Source organism: Marmota monax, unplaced genomic scaffold (assembly GCF_021218885.2).
Source record: "Marmota monax isolate L192 unplaced genomic scaffold, Marmota_monax_Labrador192_F-V1.1 WCK01_AAM20220418_F8-fsc00250, whole genome shotgun sequence".
NCBI classification, from domain to species: domain Eukaryota; kingdom Metazoa; phylum Chordata; class Mammalia; order Rodentia; family Sciuridae; genus Marmota; species Marmota monax.
The window spans coordinates 893,138-919,010 of record NW_026693876.1 but is presented as its reverse complement, the minus strand read 5'-3'; the positions used below and the strand labels follow the sequence as shown (position 1 = coordinate 919,010).

At 35.6% G+C, this 25,873-nt stretch overlaps 1 protein-coding gene across 3 annotated transcripts in view; it reads left to right on the top strand.

Moving 5' to 3' along the window:
- Hmcn1 (hemicentin 1) overlaps positions 1-25,873 on the top strand; it is a 390,873-nt gene that overhangs the window by 204,746 nt on the left and 160,254 nt on the right. For all 3 annotated transcript variants that reach the window (XM_046462680.2, XM_046462681.2, XM_058585111.1), the window contains 13 exons: positions 451-619; positions 3,895-4,022; positions 5,479-5,751; positions 7,942-8,037; positions 9,271-9,465; positions 10,642-10,772; positions 10,936-11,083; positions 13,143-13,269; positions 15,043-15,197; positions 22,134-22,412; positions 22,918-23,199; positions 23,924-24,032; positions 25,066-25,235. In XM_046462680.2, coding sequence (XP_046318636.1) covers positions 451-619; positions 3,895-4,022; positions 5,479-5,751; positions 7,942-8,037; positions 9,271-9,465; positions 10,642-10,772; positions 10,936-11,083; positions 13,143-13,269; positions 15,043-15,197; positions 22,134-22,412; positions 22,918-23,199; positions 23,924-24,032; positions 25,066-25,235 — 2,262 coding nt within the window. The remainder of the gene's footprint in view (positions 1-450; positions 620-3,894; positions 4,023-5,478; positions 5,752-7,941; positions 8,038-9,270; positions 9,466-10,641; positions 10,773-10,935; positions 11,084-13,142; positions 13,270-15,042; positions 15,198-22,133; positions 22,413-22,917; positions 23,200-23,923; positions 24,033-25,065; positions 25,236-25,873) is intronic.

Here is a 25,873-nt window from a genome sequence, read left to right as displayed (position 1 = left end):
TTACAACAAAAGCATTGCTACTGCCAACCAGAATCACCTCTACTTAGGTTCTGATTTTAAGGAATGTAATTATATAGTCCTTGCGGGGAAATGTCATGGTGTTCTCCCAAGAAGCACGCGTATTACACGCAACCCTCTTCAGTAACAGCACTTAGTTAAAACCTCTGGCAAAGCCCAGCTCTGTCTTGGGTGGTGCTCTGCCAGGACAGGTCCCTTTTACAGAGGGAAGCCTCTAAACGGACATTTTGGCTTGCTCCTCATTTTCCTCTCAGCTCTCACCATGGAAGTATTAATGGAAAGTTTTAGATATGCCCTGAAACTTGGGAATAAATGACATTTTTTTAAAAAATAAATTACTTAAGAACATTAGTAGTTCATGTTTTAATGTCAATTAAAATATTCTTTCTTTGCAATGTAAGGTGTCCCGTCCCTAACGTGCGTTTATTTTAGTAAGGCCCAGAGTGTTTGGAGACCAACGAGGACTGTCCCAGGATAAACCTGTTGAGATCTCAGTCCTCGCAGGGGAGGAGGTAACTCTTCCATGCGAGGTGAAGAGTTTGCCCCCACCCACAATTACCTGGGCCAAGGAGGCCCAGCTCATCTCACCATTCTCCCCAAGGTAAGAGATGTGGGAAATCACAACACATAGAAACAAATGTTTTGGGAAGATAGCTGTGCCTCTTGAAGTTTTCAAATGTCTAAAAAAAAAAAAAAAAGTTTTTTACATTTAATTCACATCTACATCTGGGACTACAGAAAATATAGGTACCTGTTCCTGCTGATTGACAGAATCACAGCCTCTGGGAAAGGAGTCCTCTGTGTTTCTCCTTTGCTAGCAAAGCAATAAACTTACTTTTCCTTTTTCTCAAAACTGGGTCCTCAGTATTGAATTAGCATCAGGGACAAGGACCAAGCTTTCAGCCACAACCCTAGAGAACAGGAAGACAACCAGCACACATTCAGCAAAGAGGAGGGTCATTGGAGAGGGAAATGTCCCTGATGCTTCCAAGAGAAGCCACCTATGGCCAGCAGGACCCTGACCCAACCTTGTAGATAGCAACCGTGTAGAGGAAAGCTAAAGGAGCCAAGAAGCTTCACCCAAGTCCCCAAGAGTGATCTCTAAGGGATCTCAGCTGACTCTTAAGAGCAGACAGGAACCAGGTCAGTTTTGACCAACTTGGTCTTAAACACCTGGCAAAAGGATATATCCTGAGCACAGTCCTGTATGGACATTTAAAAGGAAAAAATAATAGCTTTTTTTTTTAATGTAACTTAAGATATACACTTGTGTCAGCCCTCTAAATTGCTCTTTAAAGGAAGAAGATGCTAAGACTCAGCTTTGCCATAATTTCCTGCTGTTACATTTTACAAGGTAGTTATTAAGGTTTGTTGTAGATCCCTGTCAGCCCAAAGTGTGTAGAGCACAGAATTTTGCCAATTCCACAGGAGTGAGAAAGTATCAGGCACCATGACTGTACGATTTGACTTTGATTAGATAGTTTTGTAAATCTTCTTGACTAAACCCTTATTTGATAGGCTAAAGTGACATGACAGAAAGCATGTCAGAGCTTTAAGAATAGCACCTTCGTTGCCATTCAGGAGTGACTTTAAACTTACCTCTACCACTTAAAGCTTGCTCGAAATTTTTGGCAATTTTTTAAGGGGTCTTTCTGAGCCTCTTATATCCTGTCTACACAATGGAGATTGAGGGGATTATGTAAGATCATGTACATTTCACATCCTCTGTCTCTGGGTCTCAATTTCGATTTAAATTCAATATCATGACGTAAGTCACTGGTGGAATAAGAATTAGTCTCTATCATTTGTCAGACTCACGACATAGAATTATCAAGGTATGAATTCATGTTAGTTTCCTTTACCACTTTATCATATAACATTTTTGGATGTAGACCACTGGTGAGAAAAAAAAATGAATACTTTATAATTTTACTATTTCTTTGAAAACGATAAACTTTTGTGATGCTGAGGATTGCACACAGGCCTTGTACATGCAAGCATTCTATCATTGAGCTACACTTTCTGCTCTGAAAAATAATCTTTAGTGAATATTTTTAATTAAAAAAATGCAATACTAAAGTTGAAGTTCTGTTCTGTTCCCCAATAAGAATTTCTTTTCTCCCTACCTGGGGCAGACATACCTCATATCCTTAAGCAGTACAGAAAACTGTTTCTGTGTTTTTAATTTTTTTGTGTGTGACTGTTTTCAATTTACCACTGTTGCATAGAATATATTATTATTTTATGACTTGCTCGGTTATGTCGACATTTATCCACTATTATTCATATAGACCTGGTTTATTGGTTTTAACTGTATATGCATATTCTACATTTTATTTATCCATTCCCCCATTTAGAGGTTATGGATTGTTTATTCTTTTTTTCTTTTTACAAACATACTTTTTTATCTGTCTCTTTGTATACACATGCATGAGTTTTTTAGGACCTATACTTAGAACTACATTTTTGGTCAAAACCATCCCTATTTCCAGCTTTGCAGACTCTGCTAAATTGCTCTCCAAAGGGGCAGTCTTGATTTTCCTTTCCGTGAGCAGAACAGAGAGGTCCGTTTCCACTTTCTAATGAACCCATGGCATTGACTGACTTCAACATTTTTGCGAGCAGATGGGTTTGAAATGCATCTTACAGTTGTTTTAATTTTCATGAGATGGCTTCAAGTGAGCTATGAACACTAGTACCTGCTTGTTGGCCGTTTGTGTTATCTGTGAATTCCTTCTTTAAATTGGCTGCACAGTTTTCTTATGACTTGTCTTTTTCTTATTGAATGTAGAAATTTGGTATTCTTGGTAATAATCTTTTGTGTGTTGTTATGAGTTGCAAATATCTTCTCTCAGTTTATTACAAAGGTTTTATGTTTATTTAGGTATGGTGTCTTTAATTATACAGAAGTTTTAAATGTTTAAGAAACAATGTATTAATGTATTTTTTTATTTAATTTGTACTTTTTGTGTCTTAAGAAAGATTGTAATCACAATCTCTTATGCTTTATTCCCATTTTTTTATTTCAGTTTTCACATTTTGGACTTTATATGAATTTTTTGGTTTTGGTATTAGGTAGTATTTTATTTGTTTTTTCCATGTAGAAAGGCAATTGCCCCATGACATTTTGAATAATCAGTCTTTTCTTTACCTTTTAAAATATTACCTCTGACACTGTATATTAAGTCCTCTGTCCTCATGATGCCTGAGTCTGTTTAGAGGTCTCTGTCCTTAACTATTTATCCAATTGTGCATTTCTGGATCAGTAGCATGCTGCATTTGAGCTTTATAAGGAATTTTGATAATACCTAGGTCTATCTAATCTCTTCACTCTCCCCAAAGTGTTTTCATGTATGTACAATGTATATATAATTATGTGCAATTACTTTAACATTACATTAATGTTATCATAATATTTTTAGATGTAGACCTTATTTAGCCACTATGTCATTATTTGATAGGAAGAATCTATTCAAAGTACATATGAAAATATCTGTACTTTTTAAACTTTTATTTTAACACACTATTTTGTGAAGTATCGTAAAAAATAATAAAATGTTCAAGATAAATTCAAAATCTATGAAAATATACAAAAATCATTTTGTTTAGCTGCAATTTACGAAAGCAGAAAGATGTACAATTATTTGATAACTTTAGACAATTAGGTTAGATACAAGAAAACAGAAATGGTTTTGGTTTGCAAAAACATCACACAAGGTAATTATGAGAATTTTCATCTTTTGTAGCGTCTAGATAGCATTCTATAGTGCTTGGAAGAATGGAATTGCTTGCAGAGTATTCCACAGTGAAGTGTGGTTGCCTGGGGTTATTGGAATTCACATGTGCCAGCGTCTCACGTGTGGTTTATCCTTTCAGACACACGTTCCTCCCTTCCGGTTCTATGAAGATCACTGAGACACGCATTTCTGATAGTGGCATGTATCTTTGTGTTGCAACAAATATTGCTGGAAATGTGACGCAGGCTGTTAAACTAAGTGTCCATGGTGAGTCTTAAAGTCCTAAGATAACCTGTGGATGGGACACAGGAAAACCCATATCCCAGTTCGTTTGATCATTAACCTGCAGGTTGTATGGAGAGTGATTAAGAAATATTTTCTAAAATACGAGACTCATCATTTTCTTTCATTTACTCCAGAAAGTTTATCTACTATCCATAAATGACCTCCCTCTTTTTCCTTTTTGCAAATGAACTGCATTAAATATTTGGTTCTCCATTTTTCTAGATGTCCATGGTCACTTAAGACTTTGTTGATATAAAGCAGAAAATGTGTTTAAACTGGGAGAAGCTAGCTGGATTCTCAAGGAAGAATTTAATAGTTTTTAAGTGGTCATTTCAATATTTAAAGAGCCCTGCAACTGAAAATGTTCTGCTTCCTGTGACTCTGTCTACTTCCCAACTCTCTTTGGTGTGCTGTGTTTCTCCACAGTATCACAGTCCAGTCATTTGATGATTCAGCACACTGCGTGCACGTACTATGCCAGGCACAGTATAGATTCCAGGTGTTCAGATGTCAGAAGAAATTGTCTCAGGCAGCAGTAACTTGATTTTGCTCTCAGATCAGTGTGCTATAGTAGTGCCCTGTTGACCTTGGCATTTAACATCAGATGACAAGTTGTCTTTTACTAGCTGTAGGGCATGAGGCATTATTACCTAACTGCTCCTCTCTTTAGTTCTTCTCTCATAAAATGATGATAGTAATGCTATCAAACTTAAAAGGTTGTTTTGAGTGACAATTTTAGAAAGTGTTCGTTAAATATTTAAAAGGACAGATGAATAGGACTTTCTAGGGATGAATGGTACATAAATTGTAATTAGATCATTGAGACTCAGCTGATTCCACATAATGCATGTATGTGGGAACCAAGAATTTTTTTCCCCAGTGTTTTGATAGACTACCCCATTTAAATTTCTAAAGGTAGGTGGATAAAGGGAAATGGTAAAGTTCTGTGTGATTTTTCTTCTTCAAAATTAAGAAAGTGCTATTTGGGAGTCTTTCTTTCTGTTCTTCAACAAAGAGAACAAAAACTGAGCACATGGACAGAAATGCTTTCTGTTTTACTTTCTTATGTTATAGAAATTATCTACTTTGCCATGGAGGGTTTAAAACCTCAAATTATTTATACATTAAAGGAAACTTAACACTTTGAAATGCTTACCATTCCTCAAGTCTGGCATTAAGAATTTTGTGTCTATTATTTCCTACAATTCTTGTAATGTACTGTTATTTTGCCTGGATTATTAAAAAACAAACCAAAACAAAAAAACAGGCCTCAGGAAGTTTGTTGACTTACCCTAGATCACACACATAGTAAGTCATCCAAATCTTGAGATGACTCCTCTTTTTCACACTACATCTTGCTAAGAGGCTCTCATTTAGGGTTAGAAAAGGAAAGGATTTTTAAAGAGTTGGATTATTAACTCTCAATTATTGTTTCCAGTTTCTCCAAAGATACAGAATGGCCCTAAACACATGAAGGTCCAAGTTGGTCAAAGGGTGGATATTCCATGTAATGCTCAAGGGTCACCTCTTCCTGTGATCACCTGGTTTAAAGGTGGTAGTACCATGCTGGTTGATGGTGTGCCGCACATTAACAATCCCGATGGAATGTTAAGCATCAACCAAGCTGTACCCTCAGACGCCGGCACATATACATGTGTTGCTACCAACATTGCAGGCAGTGATGAAGCAGAGATAATCCTACATGTCCAAGGTAATTTGGGGGCACAGGACAATATATGTGTGGTGGGGTTGGGGAATAAAGGAAAATTCTGAGTCTGTACAGAATGTATATTCTTGAATAGTCTGTGATCACTTTAGGATGATTTGCATATAACTTTGGTGACTCTGAAAGGAGAACCTTTCTAGAAGGAAATGTAACATACTTACTAAACCTGCATCAAATGTTACTGTTGAAAATGAAGTTGCTGTAGATGACATATGTAATGAAAATATTTCTAGATAATGTCCTGTTATTATCTAGTTACTCCTTAGTTTGGAAGAAATTGTGGGCAGAGTTAAAATAGGATTTCACCTCCCCTTGTCAGGATGAACTCTAAACCAGTACCCAGAAAATTGACATCTACTGCTTTCCTATTAACGTTGGTCTTATTTTGAAGTTTTAAATATTCAAATTTATTCTTTCAAGCAATAAACATTTATTGAACTTCTGCCAGGAGTTTGTCATGTTCTAGGCAGTGGTGAAATGGTAGAGATAAAGGCAAAATCCTTGCTTTTATGAGCCATTCTAGTGTGAACAGACAGCAAGCAAGCAAATGAAGAAACAAGAACTACAAATCAAGAAAAATGCAGCACGCAGAATAGGATGGTATTGTGAATTGTCAGGTGGTGCTTCTCTTACCAAGTGATATTTACAGTGAGATTTTATTAACTAGATGGAACCAGCCATGTGGGAATTAGGGAAAGAGCATTCCTATCACATTGTATTCCAATGTAAAGACAAAAGGAAAAGATAAGCCGGTATAGTACTTAGCACAGTTACATAATACTTAGTACGTGGCACACTGAAATTATTTTTGAATGGGTGGCTAGGACAACTAATGGAGAACATGTCCAATTCATTCATTCATTCATTCATTCATTCAACAAATGGTATTGAATGCTAATGCTTATAGTCTAATGTAAAAGGGTAGATGTTTATACAATATTTTCACATATCTCCTAAGTATTTAATTGCAGACTGGCCAGTGCCATCATGAAATGCTAGAAGAAGCTCTATGGGCTTTTAATGGAAAGACAAATCAGAGAAGGCTTCCCTGGGGAGTGGGTAGAAATGAGGAGCCAGCCTTCTGGAAGAAGGTAAAAAGAACCTTCTATGTGGACATAGATGTAAGGAGGAGGACATGTGAAATTTTTAGAGACACTGGGATCAAGTCTCCATCAAGGCCAGAAGGCTGCATTCCAGGCTGAGTACTAAGTAGCTTGAGAGGAAGCTGGGGGCAAAGTCATGTGTCAGATCATCTTTTACCTAGGAACCCAGATGGGTGAGCGTAAGCTTAATTCTAGATGCTGAGAAAAGACTTTGAGGGGTTGTATCTGGGAAAGTTGCATACCTGACTTGGAATTTTAAAAGATCATTATTTTGTAGGAAAACAGTTTGGATAGTAAATGTAAGGGAAAATGGCTATAACAGACTCTTGCAGTAGTTCAGGCAAAAGATGGTGGTATTTGGACTGGGGTAAAAAAGGTAGTGGTCTACAAAATTAAAGAGGAAAGGAAGTCCTCAGGACACAACGAGACGTGGGCTGTGGGGAGTGAAAAAGATGGGTGTCTCAAGAATAACTGCAGAATTTCTTCATGAAATCACTGTTTAGAAAGAGAGGAGAGGATGTACTGGTTGGCACATTGGAGAAAGAGCAGGTCTGAAATATCCTACAGACAAAATGAGTACTAGTAATGATTATCATTATTAAGAACACAAAATGAAATTTGTGTTTTTAGGAGAGTATTCTGGAGGACATGTAGAATTCTGAGTCTATACATAATGTATGGACTCAGGTTTGAAGGGCTTAAAGTAAGCAGGATCTCAAACATAGAGAACAATATACAGATATGTGAATATATGTGGTACCCTGTGATTGAACAGTTGTGGAGGTGAGGAGTAAAGAAGATAGAAAAATGACTGTGATGCCTTAACTGAGGGAATAAGATAATCAGCCCAGGATCATGAGAAGCATGAAATAGTGCATTTTCTTTGGGAAACTCGAAGTTTTAGATCCCTGGATCACATCTAGATAGAAAGACCTGTCGGCTGGAAATATGAATCGTATTTAAAAGAAGAATCGAGAAAGAAAGCAGCCATCAATACAGGTGGTCGATGATGCCTTGAGAGTTTGAAATTGCCCAAGGAAAGCCTGTGGTAACCCATTCCTTTTTCTACCAGAACCACCTACAATGGAAGATCTAGAGCCTCCCTTTAACATTCCATTCCAAGAGAGACTGGCCAATCAACGCATTGCATTCCCATGTCCTGCAAAAGGTATGTAATACTCAGAGATATAGTGTACATTTCATCTTGATAATGCTTCTACCTTCTTGTTTGTTTATTAATTCAACAAATATTACTTAAGAAGTCTGATTGAGGTCCATAAATGAATGAGTGGGATGAAAGGAAATGATCATACATCCTTTTTTCCTCAAAAACCAGGACAAATGCCTGGAGTCCATCTGTTTTATCTTTCTCATCAGCCAACATTTTATGATAAGCACAATTAAAGAGGTCAATCTTTTGCTTTATTTTTTTCATAAATGCAACTTTCATAGTCACTTTTATAAGACTTTAACTCAATTTGAGTCTAGCCTCAGTGACACTTTCTGTGTATTTCTCCCATTTTTTGGTGTGCATTTATACAGGATTAAGTTCATCTTTTAAGGGTTTATTACCGTTAATATAAGATTATTAACAATATTATATTGAATCATATTGATTTTATTGGATGTGTTTTCTTTTAATTTTATGAGAATTAAATAAATTTTGAAGGGTTCAGAAGAGTGCCTGCACCTTGTTAAATAAATGCATTCTTAATACAGAATCGCATTGGTTTCCAATATTCCTTTTTGCTCTATTACACATTCTAATATAGTTTTGTCATTTTTACCCACAAGCACATCACTTCCATTCACTCTGTTGGTCATAAATAAGTCTAGGAAAAGCAGTTTTGCTCACCGATTTCTCAGCCTTCTTTTTAAGAATTGAGCTACTCTCTTTGTTTAACAGATGATATCTCCAGAAGATTCATATGGATAGTAGAACTTCCTCCCACCTACAATATTAGGCCTAAAGTGAATTATGAAACACCATTTCTGCGTATCCTTTAGGCTGTCTGTTTGCTTTGGCAGTCTTCATGTCACATATTTTTGCTGTGTCTCATTTCACTCTGAAATTCTTCTCATATCTAGTCAATATGATCACTACAGTACCCCCATCACTGGTCACTGTGAACTCACCAAGAAAATGCTTTGCTTACTATCATCTGAGTGTTTTGATAAAAATAGCTTTCATAAAATTTTACACTAGAAACCACAGATCTCAAGGCTGATCAGCTACATGAACCACCATAATCTCTTCGAGTATCCATGCCAGGAGAAATACCTTGAAAGTAACATAGGACCTAATGGCACAAATTATAGTCATAACAAAAGATGTATTCATTCTTGATATATTTAATAATTATTTCTAATTTTTGTAAAAAAAAAAAAAATTCTTTTGAAGGGACTCCTAAACCAACCATCAAATGGTTACGTAATGGTAGAGAGCTGACTGGCAAAGAGCCTGGTGTTTCCATCTTGGAGGATGGCACATTGTTGGTTATCGCTTCGGTTACACCATATGACAATGGAGAATACATCTGTGTGGCAGTCAATGAAGCCGGAACCACAGAAAGAAAATACACCCTCAAAGTTCATGGTAAATATGAATAACAATATTAATTTAAGATCATATAAATAAGTATGTGGCCATTTTCATTTGTTGTATGTTTGAATTATTTCTTCAATGTAGTATTATTTAGCATTGATGTGAACAGATGTGTCGTCAAACAAAAAACTGGTGATCTGATTGTAATCTTTGATTTAAAATTTCACATAATTCTTTATTGTGACTTTTCATCATTTGAAATTCAAATGGAAGAAAAAGACACATAGTAAAATCCTTTGGGCCCTGAGCTGAGCCATCCACTTAGCCTCTCCAGAGGTAAAGAAAAGTTACCAGTTTCTTGTGTGTGTTTGACTTCTTGGAGACATTTTAATCATACATAAGGAAAAATGAATATATAATATTTTATCCTCTTTTTACTTATAAAAAGTACACACAGGGGCTGGGGTTGTGGCTCAGTGGTAGAGCGCTTGCCTCGCACGTGCGAGACCCTGGGTTCGATCCTCAGCACCACATTAAAAAAAAAATACAAATGAAATAAAGGTGTTGTGTCCAACTACAACTAAAACAATAATAATTTTAAAAAGTACACACATAGTACAACATTATACCCATTATTCTGTACCTAGTGTATCTAAACAGTCTATCTTTGCAATTATGAAATATTTACACCTCTTATGTATAGCACCCCACAGTGTGGATATACAATGATTTGTTTAACCTTTCTCTGTAAAGATGAGTATTGAAGTTGTCACCAGTTGTTTCCTCTTAGTAGTAACCCTTCCAGTAAAAATTTTATACAGATGCCATATGGCATGAGTAAAAAGGTTTGTATATTTTCAAATTTGATGAATATTGGCTTTCATAGATACTGGGCAATATTCACTTCCATGAGTAGTAAGGTTCATGTAACCTAAGTTAAAACCCTTGCATTTTCAGTGTTATTTGAAATATATAGGTTCTTCCTTAAATTTATCCTGAATTCAAAAACCTGAAATAATAAATCAAATTTTTCAATTAGAGTTAACATTTATAAATATATTAACCAAAACTTTCATTTTATAAGAAACAAATGTTTAATTCTGACTAGCTTTTCTAGCCATCAACCATCTCAAAATTTGCCTTCTGAAGGACTTTATAATATAGGTATGATACAATAAAATGACATTTATTATAAAAATATCTGCTATGACTCCTCTCTTATTGCAGTTCCTCCATTAATTAAAGACAGAGAACACTTAATAAACGTGTCAGTGTTGGTAAACCAGCTGACCAGTCTCCTTTGTGAAGTGGAAGGTACTCCATCACCCATCATTACGTGGTATAAAGATGATGTCCAGGTAAATAGAGGCATCCAAATGTGTGTAATTTCTTGTCTCTCTGCCTGCAAAAAAATGATTCCGATTTGGATTTACTAATAGTAATATTAACACTTTACTTCAGTTGCTAATTATGCATTTCTATTAGAATTGGAAATAGCACTGACCATTTTGACCCTTAAAGGTGACAGAAAGCAGCGCTGTTCAGATCGTGAACAATGGGAAGATGCTAAAGCTCTTCAAAGCCACTGCAGAAGATGCAGGACGATATTCCTGCAAAGCGATTAATATTGCAGGCACTTCTCAGAAGTACTTCAATATTGATGTACTAGGTAAGGAAAACATTTTTTGAAATATTATGATTCAGATGCACTTTTGACATTGTGCGGAGCTGACTATATGACAAAGTAAAGAGAGAAAAAAAAATGAGTTGATAGAAGAAATCCCATTTGTTTCACTTTATCATTATTTTTGTCTTTAATTTTAACTGGTACTATATGATATAGAAAGTTATATTACTTAGAATACAGAGATACCTTTGAGTCATATACCCCAAAGTATCACATACCCCCAAAGGGTACTAGCTTGTCTAAAATCTATAAGATGAGCAGGAAATACTGGTAAAAGTAATAATCTACCTGGAGATAGATGAGCAGGAAATACTTGCCTGGGAAATAGTTATAGAGAAGTAGTGATTTGTGTAAGTAGCTATATGACACAGAGTGTAACATATGTTCTCATTCTGCGAATGTCTGTAGAAGCTGCTAGGCGGCCCTTGAACTGAAGAAGGTGGCAAATCCATTTCTCTGCATTCTAATTAGTTCTTACAACTCAATCATTCCTGACTGTAATTCAGGAAAGAGAAATCTGAGAGCAGGGAAAGAATGCTGAGATTGGAAAAAGAATTTTGAGAGTGGGTGTCCACTGTTATAAATTAGGATATAAAATATTTTAATGGCAATCATAAATTTTATAATTATAGTTCCTAAAATTATATTTCATATTTAAAATTCATTTGGTAGTAAAATTATTTTCTCCTTTTCCCATATTTTGCTCATCAAAATGGACCTAGAATTTCTGAGTCTCTAGTAGAAGTGAGATCTAGAAATGATACTGCTTTAAAAGCACTCATAAAACGTTAGTATTCATAAACTGCTGCAATATGAAAATGATTCCTCTCCTTAGTTGCTTCAAAGCCTGAAGCACATTGCATTTTCCCTCCAAGTTACCATCTTTATATTTAAGGATAGGCTATATAAACAGATTAAGTAACTCTTATCACTGTTGTCACTGGCATTATTTCTCTCGGTGTTCATTTCCTCCTTTGACTTTGAATTCCATCTGGGTGCTGACTCCCAAACTTTTATTTCAGCTCAGATTTCTCTCCATTTAAGGATAAATGCCCAGGCTTCTCCATGGTATTTTGACCTGAACTTCTTAGTTATATATCATTGAATGCCTTGGTGGTTTATCAAACAGAAAGTTCCCGGTGAACCTCTATTCTGGTTGTCTTCGGGGTCCCCTCATGGTGACCTGCACGTCCATCCATCTACTTGCCTCTTCCAGAACCTTGGACTCATCCTTCATACTATCCTCTCCGCAACTCTTGAAATCTTCCTATGTCCTGTCATGTCTGCTTCCTAATTCTATGTTATCTGCTGGCTTACCATTCCACTGTGACAACATAATTCATTTATAAGGTGAATTAATGTAATAAATAGCCCCCTAACTGCATCCCTGCATCCACTCTTTACCACCCTAATCCATTCTTCATTCAGCAGCCAGTGTGGTTTTAAAACACACGTCTGATCACACCCCACTCTTTCCCTACTGAAACCCTTTTAGTGGCTGGTCACTTTCTGTATATGAACACCACCTTAGCATAGTGCACAGGGGAGGATTGGGTAGTGAGAGAAATGTACAGGAGCTCTTTAATAGGCTTCATCATTCCAAGAATAAAAACTAGCATTTTTTTCATGCTATATCTCATACCTAGAGTCCTTTAAAAGAGACAAAGGTAGACATGACCATATGACATGTAGAATTTAAAAATTAGATGGCTATTGATTATGCCATTCATTATCTAAAATACTTAGCAATAGCATATTATATTATATGAGTGTCATGGTTCACATTCTGAGCTCCTCCTTCACATAAATTTAATATTCCCTTAAATAAACCCTATACCATTATGATTCTTATAATTGTCCTTTAGCAGATATTTCATGAATATACTCCTATATTTAAATTTAACAGTTGGGTACTCAGGTGTAATGAGAAAAGGGATTGAGATCTTGTTGAAATACTATAGAAATCATTGATTATCTGCTTCTTTTCCCCAGTTCTTTGTGCTAAATCATAGATTTTCATGATAAAATGTCTTTGTTCAAGTTCCACCCACCATAATAGGTGCCAGTTCCCCAAATGAAGTCTCAGTTGTCCTCAACCACAACACCACCATTGAATGCCAGGTCAAAGGCACTCCCTTTCCCGTTATCCACTGGTTCAAAGATGGCAAGTGAGTATCTTTTCTCTATTTGTTGCAAGGGTTTTGTTGCAAGGGTCCAATGGATAGAAAACACGTGTAAATGTGTGTGGATTTTTTCCCCTCTGAATTACTTTCTCATATGGAATATTATTAAATGAGTATGAAGAAAAACCAGTGTTGCTCAAAAAAACAGTCTTAAAGTCTTGTAATATCTTTTATTCTTATAAAGCTCTTTATAAATGTTGGGACTTTCTTTTAGAAACATAGAGGAACTTAAATTTATTGTACACTAAACATCCTCTGTCTGAAGACTAACAGTGAAAAATGCAAGATTCAAATGCAGAGATAGTTTTTTTCCTTTGCATGGGATTGAGTTATTAAATGGGAAAAAGTTCTTACGACAGAAAGACTGATACCTAAGCTTGTTCTATATCTGAGTCAAAAGGAACCAGAGAAAACCAATCACATTTCCCAGACTGCAAGTCTCCAGGGCTTTGCCTGGACTGAAATGATCCATGTTGGTCTGGAAGGTTATTTCGTACAATGTGGTTGTAGTTTATGGATTATTACACTGAGAGCATTATTGTACTAAAGCTCAGTTCAAAAAGTTAAGATTTACAGTACCTGAAATAAAGGATTGTATTCATATTTTCTATAAATCAGCAAGAAAGACAAACAGCAACATAGAGAAACATATGGGGGTATGAATAGGCAATTAAATATGTAGTTAGGCAATAATCCTGTTGAAAGATTCTCACCCTCAATAATCTGATGAATATAAATGAAATATAATTTTGTTTTCCACAAGTCATTATTGACACAAAAAAGGCTTGAAGAATCTAGCATTGGCTAGAGAGGGCAATTAGCATAAAGTATTCTGATGACAGAACGTTGATTAGTACCTTGAAAGGTAGTTTGTTGATAGCTATTAAAATTGCAATGGTAATGTGCTGTGAGGGAGTAATTATACCTTCAGTACCCAGGAGAGGAAAACAGTCATGCATGTCCACAGGAAGGCTCTTTGAATAATATTCATTCATCACTGTGATGGCAGAAAGTGAAAACTGAGTAAAGCCCAGCATTAGGGGAACAGGTTGATAACTCATGGCAGAGTCAATATTATAAAACACTGGACTTTGCATAACAAAAGTATCTCCATAACGAATGTGATAGAGTGAAAAAGAACAAAAGCATAATACCGTGTATGCATTTAAACTTCAGATTTCTTTGGAAATATATTTAGGTATGAAAGTGTTTCAAAAAACATGTGGAAGAAAAATAAGTGGTAAGACATTAGAAAGAAGACTCACATTGGGGTGATAGTTCAAAAAAGAATTTTTCTCATATGATGCTTATATTATTTTGTTTAAATTTTATACTATATAATTAGCAATAAAACTGTCATAAATTTAAGTAATATACTATCAAGATGATGGTAGAACTATTGGCAAGGCAAACTAAAAAATAATAAACATAATAAAGAACAAATAAGAATGGACGAATGAATGAAATAAATACTCTATTTGAATTCTATTAATATTATCCAAAAAATATAAATTTGAAATGGGAAAGCTTTTTATCTCAAAGTGATAATTATCTAACTTCCTTTAGTAAAGTGGTTTAATCATTTTATTCTTCTGTGTAGGTATACTACATTATTACATTACATTATTGTATTTTTACAGTCAACTTTGATTTACATTTTTAACCTTTTACTATTTAATGATTTTCAGTGTCATTAATAAGGGAGGAAGTCTGGGGAAATAAAATATACCTATAGAATAAAGTTATATTTTTTTCCAGGCCATTGTTTTTGGGAGATCCCAATGTTGAATTTTTAGACAGAGGACAAATTTTACGGGTGAAGAATGCACGAAGAAGTGACAAGGGACGCTACCAGTGTGTTGTGTCTAATGCAGCTGGCAAACAAGCCAAGGATGTAAAGCTGAATATCTATAGTAAGTGTGGCTTTTCTCATGATTTTGTGGTTATCAACCCTCATTGTAAACTGGTAAACAGGTTTACGCTACCGTTCACTGTTCCTCTTTCCCATATGGGATACTTGGGAATGCTCCCTCCTTTTAGAGAAGAAAGAGCCTGTCTTCATGTATCTCAGCTGGAATGTCACATCCATTTTTAATGCATTTTATCATTAAGTGTGGGTTTATTCAAGTGGTTCAGTGATTTTTTTTTAATGTGCCCTCACTCATGAGGTTGAGAATTTCCTCTCTGGCTGGGAGATACATAGATCAGAGGCCTGTTTCCTTGAAGGGGTAGAAAAACTTCAAAAGTTGTAGGGCTATATGAAATGCAGTGAAGCTGGCAGTATGCAAATGATTAACTTGTTTTATTTTCAGTTTTATTTGGCCTTCATCCTGACCACCTGGTAATATTTTAAAAGCCATATGTTTGTGCTACTGTTTTCTCCCAGCCGTGTCTCCACCAGAAATAGCTCTCATTTTCACTAAAATTTTCAACATCTTTTGAGAAAGGTGACTGTCAAAGTCATTTCGGTTCTTATGAAGACCAATAGTGCTTTTCGGAGCTCACCTCACTGTCTGTCTTCTCCCTTTCCATAGTGTATGACACGCAGGCATGGTTTAGATTTTTTTCAGGATGTCACCTCCTCACGGGATCTTCCCAATCCAGAGCAGTCACCTAATGGCTCTCTATTACATTGTAGTCCTTCATTCTCTTTATTGCACTTACTGTTGGGAAGTTGTTTAATAATGAATTTGTTTACTTATTAGCTCCAAGGAAGCCAAATGTTATCAAAACATGCCTTTGTTTTGCATGCTCCCTATTTTCATTTCTAGTATACAAATTATCTCAAGCAATATTGGCTAAATGCATGAATGGTCTAGTAGCCCAGTGTCCAATGTGGTAGTCGCTAGCCATAGGTGGCTGTTCAGTGACTAGTCCAAATTGAAATGTGCTGTAAGTATACGATTCACGCCAGATGTCAGAGAACTCATATGAAAAAAAAGATATCTCCTTAATCATTCTGCATTGATTATGTACTGAAATCATATTTCAAATACATTGGACAAAGTAAAATATTTTATTAAAGTTAAAATTATTTAAATTAATTTCCTTAGTTTCCTTTTCTACTTTTAATGTGGCTACTAGAAAACTTGAAATCATACATTTGGTGTGCATTGTATTTCTGTTGGATTGCACTTGCTGAATAGTTAATAAGGACTTGGGCCTCTAAGACAGACAGGCTTGTGGTTAGATCCAGTGTCTGCCATTTACTAGTTTTGTGCTTGAGATAAATTTCCTCAGCCCTTCAGTTTCCTTGGCCATATAATGGGGATAATAATAGTGCATACATAGTAATGTTATTGTGAGGATAAAATACTAGTTACCTTATACATGGATTACTGGGCTCATAGTAAGAGCTCAATATATATTATTCAATTATTAATTTAGTGATTGCATTGTCTTAAAACATATATTGTCTAGCTTGATTTCTATATTTTAACTGCATTCCAAATCTCCCTTTTTAAATGTTAGTGTCTTTATGTAAAGTTTGAATAGCTCTCTTGAAATAAACTATTTTAAGTTTAGGTTTTTAAGTCATTTATGTCAATAAATAGAAACTTATGAAAGAAATCAGTCATGAAAAGACATCTATGTCTCTTAAAAAAAAAAAAAAAAAAGGGTCATATGAAAGCTTAGCTCTACAAACCTCCAAGTTATTGCTGCGGAAGACCCAGATGTCTAAAGAACAGGTCCAGTCTTTTCCCCGAGCCATTGAGTAGTCTTCTCTACACTGTTGTGATGTCCCCAACGTCTGTGCTGAATGCACTCTGGTGATTCAGTAAGACTCCTGTTTCTATGGAGCTTGGGTCCTTTATTTCAGATGCTCTTGTTCAGTCTGTGTGATGCCCTCAGGCGCCCAGAAGAGAGGGCTTCTTGGATTGTCTGAGATGAAAGGCATTGTTATCTTGTGAAGTTTGGAGTTTTAATTTCAGGAAATAATGCCATTTCCTTTCTAGCAAGCTCTCTTGCACCTCCAAGTGGGTAACCTTAAGTTCATTTCATTTGTGTAAATACCTTTATTCTAGAAATGAGGGGGAAAAATGAAACAGAGGTCGTATTTTGGCTAACTGAGGAATATGTATGTAGATTTCAGATTGTGTGTATGCCTCACACTAAAATTATTCACTTATTTTCCTTATTTATGCTCTGGTATGAAGATAAGCAGATAGTGCACCTTCCAGGTAGAAATAAACATTATGTTTGAAGAAGGAAAGAAAATAAGAGGAAAAATAAGAGATGGAGGAGAAAAAAGAAAAAGGGGGATAAAGTTGTAGAAAAAGAACTTAAAAAGCTTTTAATAGCTAATGAGGAGACTGTGCAAATTAACAACTTGTAGTTCAAGGCAAGACTTCTTAACCTGAGGCCCATGAATGGGTTTCAGAGATTTGAGAGCTTCCCTAAATTATATAAAAGGCTTTGAGTGTATACATGGGCCCATTTTATTATGCAGTGTATTCATAACCTTTATCTGTACCATACTCCCTCAAACAAAAGTACAGTTCTCTGGCAAATATGAGTTATAATGAAACAGGAAGTGAAATATTTATTTGGCAATTTAAGCAGTGGGTGGTATGTTGTTCTAGTATTCATTGCAAAGGTTCTCTGAGTAATTTTTGTCAATTTCATAAACATAAACCATTAAAATAGATGCTATTCGGTATAAATGAATTTCATTTTAAAAACATTCAGGAAATATAGGGATTTGTCTGAATCTGTGTTTTGTTCCTTCTTGTTTGGGTTCTGCGAATTGAATCCAGGGGTACTTTGTGACTGAGATACATCCCCAGTTCTTTGTTTTGTGACAGCGTTTTAAAAAGTTGCTGAGAGTCTCACTAAGGTGCTGAGGCTGACCTTGAACTTAGGATCCTCCTACTTCAGTCCCTGAGAGACTCTGGTATTACAGGCATGCACTGTTGCACCTGGCTAAACCTATGTTGATTTCCTTACTGTATCATCCAACTAATTAGGCTATGCAGCTGCTTTAGACAATTTCCACCAAAAATTTAACATGGATTTATAGATTAGCATAGGACATAAAGAGTCTCAAATCAAACAGTTTAAAGCCTGAATAAAATGCACTTTCTTAGCATTTCCAAATGTTATTAATTTTTTTGTAGCAGAATTTGGCAAATCTTTTTTAAAAGAGCAAGGTAGTAAATATTTAAGTTCAACAGACCATGAGACAAAATCAAGGATAATCTATAAATAACTTGTATAATAAGACAAACAAATTTCTACAAAATTATTTATTGAAAAAATTCCGTCTTATTGATATTTTTTAAAATTATGCTTTTTAATACAGCTCTACCCAAGGGAGGAATGGAATTATTTTTGTGTGTGAGGGGTTAACATTTCACTTAAGTGGAATTCATCTTTTAATGGAATCTGTAATGAAATTTTATCTATTTCATCTTTGAAAATGTCTTTTCACACAGATAGGTACTGCCTAATACTGATATCAATTCACAAGCATATGATTTTAATTGAGCATATTCATTGCTTGGAAGACATTACAGAATTCTATTATATTCATCTCTCGATGTTTGACTTTCCGTGTGTCATTATACAACCAGTTTGCCCATTCCATTTGAAGATTGGATTCAAAAATTGATGAATTTTGAACATGGAAACTTTTTTTTTTTGCATTTGCATCAAACCTTGCAAAAATAGTGGTTTGAGCTCAGAAAATACAATGACTGTAAATCTGTAGGAACATCAAGATGTCATTCTTTGTTGGATATGACTTGTGATTAAAACAACTTTATGACTGCTGTCGTAGTACATTAAGTACTATGTGATTTTAGGTTGAATTCATTTAGAAATATAAAGTTTACAGAAAAACCAATTTCTAAAACAATTTGGTGTTCAATAATAATGTTTAAGAATTCTTCTTATTTAGAAATAATGCAGCCTTAGCCCTGAGCTCAAAATCATAATAAAATATTACTACTACCAAAGCGTAGCGGTGTGATGGTCAGGTAAGCTGGGACATTCAGTTTTCCTTCCGATGAAGGCCAGGGAACTCGTGATGTTGTACTTGATGAGAGCAATTAAACTACACCATCAACACTACTGGTTAATGAACACATTGTTATTTGCACGAAGTACTTTCTGATAAATGACACAATGAATAAACAGACTTTTGACACCCTGCATTTTAATAGGCTTCTTAGATTTCCTGAAGCTATTTTTCATACACTCAAATTTTTACCACCATTAGTTGTGAAAAACTTTAGCAGAGTCCACTCCAGATTGTGTAATGAATTAAAATTTCCCCAACTTCTCTAAAAATATTTTTGTCAATAGTTTTTCCACACAGACCATTCTTAAAGGCTCATTTTTCACTTTTTGTAACTTGGCATTGACCTCTCAAACAGGAACAACATAGTACTATCAGTAATATCTGTTTGCTCATCAAAACTTGAGAATTCTCTTCAGAAAAAAAAAGAGACTATTATTATTGTTCCCAGCATCCTCAGCTCTTCAGTTCTTCTCACTGAAAGGCTGATAATCTTTAATAAATTCATTTTTCTCTCGATATGTTTCTTTAACTGCCACAGTCATATTTGATTTAGTTAAGTTGGCATTGGTAGACAGCTTTCTCTGCTTGGCTAATAGATAAGCCACTTAGAAACTTACTCTGGCTATAATGTTATATTTGACTTCATTTTTGTGAAGAACTTCTGCTATGATGAGACATTCCATTTTGCATTTTCTGATAAGCTGTTGCTTTCCTTTGAATTGTGAATACTCTGACTGCTTAGTCTACTCATATTTATTCTTTTAGAACAGCCATAATGCTATTACAAAATAAATACAATGCTGTGCCATTTAAGTTGATAACAAAATAGTCCACACTGTGTGGTGTGCCTCAGTGCAATAGTTGAAGCCCATTCTTCTATTCCATTCTTATTTTGACATGAGGATATGCATTGGTAATAAAATAGCACAGCATAGTGATATGCATTGCACTTGGAATGCTGTAAAGTTATAACTGTGTCACTGAAATTTTTCATAAGCTGAGTAGCAGCAAAAGCAATGAGAACACCACATGGGTTTTTGTTGCCATTGTTGAGCAAAAGTAGCCATGGAGAGTATGAGTGTGACTGTGTTCCAATAACACTTTATTTTTGGACATTGAAATTTGAATTTCTTATTAGTTTTACCTGTCAAAGGTATTGTTAGTCTTTTGATTTTTTCCCCCAAATCATTAAAAATGTAAAAATTATTCTTAACTAGGCATCTCCTTACCTACAGGGGTCATAGTTGACCGGCCCATGAACTTTAGTAAACCACGTTATAGAAAATAATCTCACAGGCTAGGGCTGTAGCTCAGTGGCAGAGCGCTTGCCTTGCACGTGTGAGACACTGGGTTCCATCCTCAGCACCACATAAGAATAAACAAACAAAATAAAGGCATGCTGTCCATCTACAACTGCAAAAATAAAAATAAAAAAAGAAAATGATCTCATTGTCAAAGTGTAATATATCATGACTTAAATTATGTGAGGAAAAAAATGTGTGTTAGTTTGCTGATTGCCAGAAAATATTAAGGTATACCAATCAGCATTCAGATCTTATTTTCTAACATCCTTCTCCACTGAAGGAGAAATGGTTGATTCTAGGGCTGGGGAAGGAAATATACACAATGAGCCTGAAGCATGTAGTGTAGGATCATCAAGTTTAAAAAATGCTAAAAACAATGATATGTGTATGTCAATGGGGCATAGCAACCAACTAAACAAGCTTTTAATAGCCAAAGCTGGATAAATAAATGTAGTATTAGATTATATCCCATAGTAGAGAATAAGCTTCTTTGAGTTCATATTGATATAAATAAACAATTCATTCTCCTATACAGAATTCCAAATAATTTCTATAGATATTCCCTTAACAAGACATTAGAACTGCAGTCTCCACCTGGTTTGTGTGGGCTGGAAATATTGACCCCCTTCAGAACAATGGGGAAAAGGATTAAGTTTATGATGGGTAAATCTGACCACCACTACCTTCACCAGGATACCAAGGTTAACATCATCAGTGATAAGTCATGTTGATAGCTGTGCTGTTGATGTGGCATGAGCATGGAGCTGTTCCTCTGTGGTCTCTCAATGCCCACAACCCTAGTCTCACCATAAGAAAACTATCCTAATATTTAAAACTTTATTAAAATTATGCCAAGATACTCATAGTTAGGCACATGCCATTTGATTACTTTAAAATTGTTGCAATTATAGCACGATCCCGGAACTACCATGTTAAGAACATGTAGCAAAGATAAAGCAACTTGAGGTATTGTTCTAAAAGCAACTTGAGGTATTGTTCTAAAAGCAGTCTTCATTTGGTGACAGAGGCTAGGAATGAGGTTGCTGGGTTATGGGAAACACACGTGAAGCTAACTGGATGAGTGCAGTTGAATGAATGGATTGTAGCTCAAAACAAACCACTTAGACCTTATGTCATGGGAAAGGTCATGCAGTTGTGCCACATCTGAGATTATTTGCTCCCATGATCAATTTCATACTGTATCTACATTAGGTGAAATTTTATTTTGTTTTGCTGTTTGTTAAATATAGCTTGCTTAGTTACTCTAATATGATCTATTGGACTTAAATAAGCTCCTGAAATTGAATCTGTGACTTACTGTTTTACTGAAATCTAACACCCAAAATGGGAGTAATAGAGACTGTTGTGACAAGACTGTCAACTGGTTTCCAGTAAATAATTCACACTTCCTGTCTTAAATTTGTATTTACTTGAAACTGGTTATTTGAGCATAGTTAGCATTTAGGATTTCATTGCAGATGCTGATCTTAGAAGATTTGTTTTTATCCTAAAATCTTTTGTAGTTCCACCTACTATCAAAGGAGGGAATGTTACCACAGAAGTATCAGCATTGGTCAACAGCATAATTAAACTGGAGTGTGAACCCAGGGGACTTCCACTGCCCACTGTTACTTGGTACAAGGATGGCCAGCTCGTCATGTCCAGCTCCCAAGTACTTTATATCGACAAAGGACAATTTCTTCATATTCCTCGAGCGCAAGTCTCTGATTCATCAATATATACATGCCGTGCAACCAATGTTGCTGGAACTGCTGAGAAATCATTCCATGTAGATGTCTATGGTAAGGAAAAATACATCCTTTAATTTGGTACCTTTCTACCTATGCTTTTAATATGCTGACATCAAATTTGGACACTAATAAAATCTTGGTGGGTTTGTTTTTTTTTTTTCAATGTGCATGGATAGACTTTGGAAGAATGTGTTGTGATTTTGAAAAAATATTTATCAGTGCTAAGATGAGCAAGAAGTGGTACATTCATTCAAACAACCTAGGTCCATGGGACTTGGAGCATCTAGACCATTTGTTCTTATGGAATAGTTAGGACTAAGATCATTCTTCACTATTTGTCCTTTATAAACCCGACTGTACAGAGTATTCCAGAAGAATTAAAGTAGTTGCAGATGAGCTGAGCCAAGAAGTTCTTCAACAGCTTAGAGGGAGATGAACATGTAGGTAGTTACTGTGAACCCACTATGTGAGAAAAAAAATCTCCCCTTTATTTCATTAGAATGTATTTTATGATTGCACAAAGACTTACCTGAAGGATTTCTATTTTTCTACCTAGTTCCTCCAGTGATTGAAGGCGACTCAGCCACACCATTGACTAAGCAAGTTGTTATTGCTCATTCATTGACATTGGAGTGTAAAGCTGCCGGCAACCCTGCTCCAGTTCTGACTTGGTTAAAAGATGGTGTACCTGTGAAAGCCAGCGACAACATCCGCATAGAAGCTGGTGGGAAGAAACTTGAAATCACAAGTGCCCTAGAAGTTGATCGGGGACAGTATGTATGTGTGGCTACCAGTGTGGCAGGAGAAAAGGAAATCAAATACGAAGTTGACGTCTTAGGTAAATAAGGATGCCTCTGCCTGGATCCTTAGGTTCACAGCAAAACCTGATTAGGTTATTAAAGACCTTTTTGTGCAGTAGTAAAACAGTCTAAGATAAAGTCTAGCTGTTTGTTCAAAGCTAAGCTGCACATTACCCAGAGGTAGATCTGTCATCAGAGTCCCGTGATCAAGAAACTCGCATAAATCTTCCACTAACTTTGGTATACTTTTCATTCTTACAACTATGACAATATCTGATCATGGTGAGCCACAGACACTGTTTTCTCATGAGCACTGTGTTAGACGACAGGAAAAATTCTCTGGACCTTGGGAAGTCATCTTGCAACCTAAAGTCTCAGTCTTTAGTTGTAGATTGAAGTTTTTTTGTTGTTATTGTTTTGTTTTTTTAATAGTTGGCCCAATAAGAGGAAATTCCCTTCTCTTGTTCTTATGAAAATAAGCAGTTTAAAATAAGAATTGACTTTATATTCACATGGCATCAGTAGCACCAAGATACCAGTTAGAGAAAAATCCATATTGCGTTGTAAGTACATTCAGTGACCTTGGCAAGTGTTTGGTATAAAATGTACTTACAGTACATTTCAAACCCCCCTCATGTATCAAATTGCTATGATAGTTATCAACCTTCTAAACTACTACATAGTGTTGTGGATGTGACGGTGGTTTTTTTCTTGTGTGTATTTCTTCACGTTACATCCTTGCTTGTCTCTGTTGTTTTCTAGTGCCACCAGCTGTAGAAGGTGGAGATGAAACATCTTACTTCATTGTGATGGTTAATAACTTGTTGGAACTGGATTGTCAAGTGATAGGCTCTCCCCCACCAACTATCATGTAAGGGGTTTGGTATGTCTTCTAAATACCTCCCACTTTTTGATGTGTTTAGACTGTGTCATTAAAAAGAGGAAGTATAAAATTACATTCTTTATATCCCTCTTAAGATGTACTCCATATAAAAGGTAACTTTTACTTGATATTCAAAGGGCACTTCAACCTGGGGAAATTCCTTTATAGGATCTTATAAATTATAGTTTCAGTGGAGAGAGACAACTATTAAGTAGTATTAATGTCTGACCTCCCTAAGACACTGAAATGTTTGATAAATAAAAAGAATACCAGAAACATTAAAGAAATAGAGGATGTTAACAGGCATATATTTATCTTTTTTTTTCTCATTTCTTCATTCACAAAGCATCTACTAAGCACCTAACTTTTGTTTCCAAAGTGTGATAGGACATGCAAAGAAGCAGTTACTCAACTAAGGGAATGAGATGGTTCACACATGATTACAAAACGAAATGGAAAGTTAGGACTCATAAAAAATGTAAAATAAAACACTGAAATCATATATCTTTTTATCTACAGATGTTTTAAGATAGTTTAAATATTTCTGGTTAGTGTTATTTAAGTATTAAAGTGAGTATTATTTAGGGACATTTCATCTTTCTGTAACTTAAAATTAGGAGAAAAACAAAGAACTCAACACATATTTACTGGGTTCCTATAAACTTCAACTTTATTTAAACCAGGTTTCTTTTATTCTACTCTTCTACGTGCACTTTTTATTTTTAAGAGTGCATGATTAGGGGCTGGGGTTGTAGCTGAAGGGTAGAGTACTTGCCTTGCATGTGTGAGGCACTGGGTTCAATCCTCAGCACCACATAAAAATAAGTAAAAAATATATATTGTGTCCATCTACTACTAAAAAAATATTTTTTTAAAAAAAGAGTGAGTGATTAGGAAATTAGGCAAATTCATGATAGAGAATAAACAAAATACTAAGCACACACACGTGCACGCGCATGCACACACACACACTTTCTGGAAACTATAATAAATTCAGACTTCTTTTTGCTATTTTTTCTAGGTGGCTGAAGGATGGTCAGCTAATTGATGAAAGGGATGGATTCAAGATTTTACTAAATGGACGCAAACTGATCATTGCTCAGGCTCAAGTGTCAGACACCGGCCTCTATCAGTGTGTGGCCACAAACACTGCTGGAGACCACAGGAAGGAATTTGAAGTCACTGTTCATGGTATGTTGAAGAAGGGACAGAAGCATTCCATTTTGAACTAACCAGCATTATGTCATTACCTAATTCAGATTGTGGCTCGGAAATCTGGATTAAATCCTGAGTTGTGGAAAGTTGTTTAAATCAGCTTTGTCGCTTCTGTGACTAAAAGGATCTGACCAGAACAATTTTAGGGAAGAAAAGCTTATTTGAGGGCTTCTAGTTTCAGAGGTCTCAGTACATAATAAGCTGACTCCATTCCTCCAGGATCAAGGTGAGACAGGACATCGTGGCAGAAGAGTGTGGTAGAGGGAAGCAGCTCACATGGTGATCAGGAAGCAGAGAAGAGAGCTCACTTTCCAGATACAAATATGCACACCAAAGGCACGCCCTACCACTTCAGTTACCACTCAGTTAATCCCAGTCAGGAGTTAATCTGCTGATTAGGTTAATCAAACCTTCTTGCATTGTTTCACATGTGAGCTTTTGTAGGACATTTCACATCTAAACCGTAACAGAAGTATGATGAAAGATGTGAATTTGAATTCATGGCAGATTTTAAATCAGTTTACTGACAAAAGAGGTATCATGTGAACAAGTTTCAGCAGAATTTAAATATTAGGAGGTATACTCTACAGAGCTCATCAGGGTCCCAGAAGTGA